The 6,049-nt window shown below is 36.6% G+C and overlaps 1 protein-coding gene and 1 long non-coding RNA gene across 4 annotated transcripts in view; one reads left to right on the top strand and one right to left on the bottom strand.

Moving 5' to 3' along the window:
• Nucleotides 1–18: 18 nt before the first annotated feature.
• Nucleotides 19–2,713, bottom strand: LOC146733706 (uncharacterized). Its single transcript, XR_014926617.1, has 2 exons — nucleotides 2,636–2,713; nucleotides 19–296 (listed from the first exon to the last, which is right to left on the bottom strand). It is a non-coding gene; the product is annotated as an uncharacterized LOC146733706 (long non-coding RNA).
• Nucleotides 2,714–2,921: 208 nt separating this feature from the next.
• LOC100374081 (unconventional myosin-XVIIIa) overlaps nucleotides 2,922–6,049 on the top strand; it is an 85,609-nt gene continuing 82,481 nt past the window's right edge. For all 3 annotated transcript variants that reach the window (XM_085491135.1, XM_085491134.1, XM_085491136.1), the window contains exon 1: nucleotides 2,922–4,380. In XM_085491135.1, coding sequence (XP_085347261.1) covers nucleotides 3,316–4,380 — 1,065 coding nt within the window. In that variant the 5' untranslated portion in view covers nucleotides 2,922–3,315. The remainder of the gene's footprint in view (nucleotides 4,381–6,049) is intronic.

Below are 6,049 nucleotides of genomic sequence, written 5' to 3'. Positions count from 1 at the left end.
CAATCTCCTTAATGCTCCTTCTTTCCTGGACTCGCTAAACATTTCTTGTTGTGGTGATGACATTTTTTTTCAAAGCTTATTTAATTTTTCGCTCTCAATATACCCGGTAGTTAAACAACATCATTACTGTTTATTTTGAATGATAAAAATGTGTGCTACAAGTGGTGGAACTTCAGACTTCAGATTCATCATTCGTGTATACATAGCTCGGCATCACGTATTGATAACATGTCACTGACAGTGTATGCATGTAACATAGACATGTACTTAGAGAAACTAAGTAAACTTGACATTACCTTGTAGAAACAGACAAAACAAAAATAAATTAAATTGATAAACAAAATTTTAAATAGTGTACTGTGTTTGTTCTATTTGAAGCACATAAACATAAATAGAGGTGTGTCTATGGATAAAATAAGTCATATTTTAATAAACCAGTATACCGAAAATACAAGTGTTGTCTTACATACACTTCTAATTGCAGATGCGGTACTTATAGAGGATATAATGTACTTACATTTGCCAAAGGTGTGGATTCTATAATGTCATTATACAGTCGCATTCATATTTTTGAATAAACAAACAATAACAATTAAGTTTAATTAAAAAGTGCAATTTTGCATTATGCTATTATCTTATAAAATTCATAATTTTATCAATTTATTTTTCTATTCTGTATTCAAAATTGCATGGTCAAGGATGCAATAAAAATATTATTATTATTACCAGAAACAGAAAATTGATAAATGTATCAGTTTTAAATAGCACAAAAAAGCACTTTGTTTTAGATGCAGCTTACCACAGACATAATATAGAAAGAGTGATAGGATACTGAGGCATATAATTATAGAAATCAGCACATGTGTTACACAACATTAATTTGCATAATTAAAATTTAATATAAAGATTGTACATGTATACATTTATTGGTAGAACAAAGAAGTCATCATCCACTGTTTTCTACAGGGCAAAAAAAAATGAGTAGGAGACGTTTGGGTCTTTGTTTACGGGTGGCCCACCGAAAAATAAAATTCTCTCAAGTCGCTGTCTGTTTCGGGCCGATTTCTCGCTATCCGCGCATTTTCACAAGCCCAAATACCTCTCAATAGACTCTATACAGTGAGTTCTAACAACATTACGAAGGCTGAATGCCACCTTAAAGCCTGTGGGTAGACGAAGCAACAGAAATTTTCTTTGTTGTTCACCCTATGTCTCCCAACAAATATACTGTAAATATATTAATTATCACTTAAATTATTAATATCGCTATTTTCACTGAAAAGTAGAATTTGTTAAATTAAACTCATGTGAAGTTGTAGAATAGAACTCATCATTTCTCTGCCAAGTTTGTGAACTTAAAACCCAGTGAAATTGCTCAAAACGTCAAAATAGTTAAATTGCCAGTGAAATTAAATATTTTTTCATTAACAGATATTTTAATGAACCAGGGGTTGAACTTCATGGAGGCAAAAGCAACTGCCTTGAATGCCCAGGGAGTTTGGGTTGATGCCCTCGAAAAATGCAGATTCCCTCTATTCTATTTGTATATGCTAAGTTAATTTATCAAATTTTGCCTTGAAAATTGGTACCTTGTCATTTCAGAAATACAAGCCTGTTAAAAAAAGTACTTGTTTGTACATTTCTCTTGAAAATTTGTCTAAAATGCTGAGGATCTTCACTCCAGTATTTTAGTCATGAATTCTGAATAACCTGAATGATATACATGTATTAAAGTAACAGCGCCCTCAAGAGACAGACTGTGCAAGTTTACAGCTGAACAATAAAATATAACAGAAAATTTATTCACAATCAAATTCACTTAATCTTATTATAATGGTTATTTTTTTCATATTTTCGGTTTTACACATAAACTGGGCATTAGTTTCAAATAAACTGTACATTATTTCCACATGAATGTGGCATTTAAAGGACAGTAATCGCGAGATACATGGGTCTCATATAAACAAAGATGGCGACTTTGACTGTTGCACAGGTCAACGAGTACAAACTGAGACGTTACCAAGCTTCATTGGGGTATTTTCAGGTTATTGGAAGGTAATGAAGGAGTCCCCGGTGGTAATTAGTGCAAGTTGCACCCAGGTCAAGCCTCATACTTGTGATTTCCATTAGAAGAGTGCATTGGATTGTGGGAAAATCAATGTTTATCAACACAAATGTCACATATGCGCAGCGCGACGACCACCACCCTTTAAAAGTTTCAGATGAACTGGACATCAATTTCACACGTATTGGACATGAATTTCACGCGAATTGGGCATTAGTTTCAAGCGATAAATGGCTTCACAACTGGGCAATAGTTTCACATGAATTGTGCTCAATTCATATAAATTTTCTTGGAACTGTGCATTTTTTTAAACATGAATTGCCTGAAGTTTTAAATAATTATATATCCGTAAAATATGAAAGTAATTCTACCAAAGATAAACACTTAGCTACACGAAAACAAAAGTGGCGAAACTTGTACAACTACACTCGCTCATAGCAAAACATAACAGTAAACTGCATGTTAAAATCAAAGTGACATGATCTCAAAATACCTTACCATAAAATCACGACAATGCATTCTAAGACAAAACTAACAATTTTAAGGTCACAGCTAAGCAGCTAGACTCACGTTTGTTTGTGTCTGCAGACACCATAATGGGGATTTCGCTCAGCTGATTGAAACATTGAACTTAGGTCAATGTCCGACACTGGAAAACTTGAATCTAAGCAGGGGCGTCAGGTATAGATATGGAGGGAAAACTAAGTCACATACATGATAAACTATTTAATCGCAATAGTTTGTGCAATTTTTTTTCAATTACTACAAATATATTATTAAACTTAAATAAGCAGTCTATGTTACAATATCATAGCGTGTTTTCGTTATTATTCAAAATTTATCCTAAAATGTAGTAGAGTGACCCAACGGTCCCGGATGTGTAGGCGCCATTTTGTAAATTCGAAGTTCGTCGATTGCTCGGTATGCAGAATTGTATTTCCTGGGAAAATCAATATTTTTCCCAGAATAGAAATTGATCGACCAGGCCAGGGTTCATCTGACACACTGCGGGCCGACCACTGTTCGATTAAGGTGTGTCTGTCAGTGAAAGCCCTTAAAAGAGGGGTGTGTCCAGGAAGTGACTGTCTCACGGAAGGATCAATTGCAACTACACTTCCATTCAAAACATTGGCGAAGACGCTGACTTGTTGTAGAGCTAGTACCGGATGCGCGGCTACTGTGTAATCTGAAACGTGCGTAAGTAACACATTATTATTTTTATTCACCGATTTACTGCGATATCGATCGAAATGTTTTCGTTCAGTCGAAAGAAAGATAAAGATCACGGTGTAGTCAAAAAGGAAAAAAAGGACAAGAGTTCGAAAAGGGACAAACGGCCTCGATCCTTAGATCAACCTGCACTGACTGTCGAGGAATTAGGTAGGTTGGAGGAGGTCGGACTGAAGAGGGGATTAGTGTTCCCGACGAGGAAAAAGAAAGCAGAGATAACTTCAAAATCAACCTCAGATACGTCTAGCGTTAGTAGTTTGCCTTTAACGAGTGACAGTAGCACTCTTGGTGCATACAGTAGTAGTGAACAAAGTCTGAATTCTACGCCGTCAGAGAACACCAGTAAAGCTAGCACCCCTTCCCCAGAGATCCGAAACGGTGTGAAAAGTTCATCCATTGCAAGGGTAAAACCAAGACCAGCTCCGAAGCCACGCGGGATATTGAAAGGAAAATCCAGTTACCCAGCCCCTCCTTATGTGACAATCGCAGACAAGGATAAGTTAGACGACACCACTGTGTTGGTTGAAAATACGCTGTTTAATCAAGATGTTCCAGGGAGAACTGGTGAAACTAACATTCCACATCCAATTCCGGAAACTGTACCCATTGCAGAGATATTCAATGAAAAGTCCTTCGATGTGGATCTACAATTGCCGGCAGTTGCACCACCGAAACCTCCTCGCTCTCGTGAGGTTATCCTTCAGCGACAGCCAGCTGGTGACTATGGTTTTTCGCTGCGGCGTTCACTGCTGGTTGAACGATACGCAGCTGGAAACAAAGAAGTGAAGCGTTATGTCCACTTTGCAGAGCCTGGCGCCAATAAGGAGAACGTCACCGGCCTTCTACCCGGTGACCGCTTAGTAGAGGTGAATGGCACCAATGTCGAAAACGTGCAGCGTGATCAAATTGTTGACATGATTCGTAAATCAGGACAGTCTGTGACCTTAAAAGTCCAACCAATTCCTGAATTGAGTGAATTGAGCATACGCTCTGGATTAGATGGCAGGGACTTTCACCTTGACAATGAACAAGTACACGCTGGTAGTCTTCAGCGAAGTGGTAGTAAGCGGTACATCAAAAACCTGGTGAGTCATTATTTATTTATTTTTCCAGTAAAAAAAAAATTTCAGCATTCTTGTGGGTTTCTTATAAGTTAAAATACATCGGCTGCTGAAAGCCACTACGGATCGGCAAAATGAATGAGGAAAAACTTTTTTTTAAAGGCGTTAGCAGTCAGTGTGTTAACTATAATCTCAGTTTCCTTAGAGCATTTTAAAATGGGGGTCACCTACTCTAGTTTTACATAAAACAATAAGGCTCACTTAGTATAACAATAATTACAATAGAGTGATTAACAATACAATATTGCTATTCAAATTAATGATGGCATGCTGTTTTCCCTAAGAGAACGATCCAATCCCAGGGCTTGAACTTGAGAGGCATCAAAGGCAGTTGTCTCAATGCCCATCTTGTTTGCCTTGGTGTGGTTTATCAAGTTTGACCTTGAAAATGGGATTTCCTCTCAACTTTGAAGTCCTGCAATTGATAACTATAGATTATAAGTTCAGATCCAATAAACCATTTTGATGCTCACTGCAGAATAACTGCCAGAAATATTAGTGTGTGGTATAGCTGTCACTCAATTTCAAGCCAATACAAATTATAAGCATACATGAACATTGTACATATACAGGGGTTTCACAAATGCATTCCATAGCAGGCCATCATCCTGTAACAACAGGCCCAAAAAATAAATTAAAAAGGATTTCGGCATTGCAAAGCGCATCAGCGAGACCCGTGTAGGCTGTCGAGGGGACAGAGAGTAGACATATGGCCGGCGGCCTGCTCTTAACGAAATCCCTGCTTATAGAAATCTAATATTTGGCTTCATCATGGTGAACCATGTTTTACTCATTTGTTTTAACACTTCGCCATTTTGACAGAGACTTCTACATTGTGCTTGAACACTCAAACACTATCACTTTAAAGTTTGAGTAGTTCTGTTAATTATTAGATCCTACTGTGCTGTTGTATCAATATTGTACTTTGCATTCTGCAGCTACTTGTGGTGTAATTAAAATTTTTAAAGTAAATATCCCAAAAACTATAATGTAGTAATTTAAAGTTTATGATCATCCACAATACAGGTATTTTGGACAATTAATTAGATGGCTCGTAAGTAGAAAGATTCGGTGCAAATATTCAAAAATAATTTTCTTCGTTTAAAGCAGTTTACCATGCACATACTGTCAAATGTGTCAATTTTTTTTTCAGTGCTAGATAAAATTATGATTTATAAATGCTGATAAAGTTGTGTGTGTACTGAATATTTGTGTTAAATTCCATACATGTATGTGCCTTGCATGTGCCTCAAGCTCATCTCTTTTAAAAACTGTTTGCCATGTGATTATAGACAGTAAAAGATGTAACAGTGCCAATATATAACCCAACTTAATTAATATATACATATCGGTTTCTGCCATTTTAGAAACATGGCTGACCTGAAGCTACGGTATCAACTACACGTAGTCTCTGTATAGAGTGAGGTTTTATTAGTATAATACTCAACACAGCTTTCAACTCGTATTATTATTATTGATATATTATACTATATAATATAATCCCTGCACCAGGGTATGTATAGCCTGGAAAAGCTGTAATACCATATGTGTGGAATTAGTTAGCTGTAACAATTCACATCCGATCAAAGTATCAAACTCTGCTTCGGGCATCTGGTTCAAAAGGGTTAACTAA

Source organism: Saccoglossus kowalevskii, chromosome 16, assembly GCF_978046115.1.
Source record: "Saccoglossus kowalevskii chromosome 16, keSacKowa6.1, whole genome shotgun sequence".
NCBI lineage: Eukaryota > Metazoa > Hemichordata > Enteropneusta > Harrimaniidae > Saccoglossus > Saccoglossus kowalevskii.
This window is presented reverse-complemented; position numbering and strand designations above follow the sequence as displayed.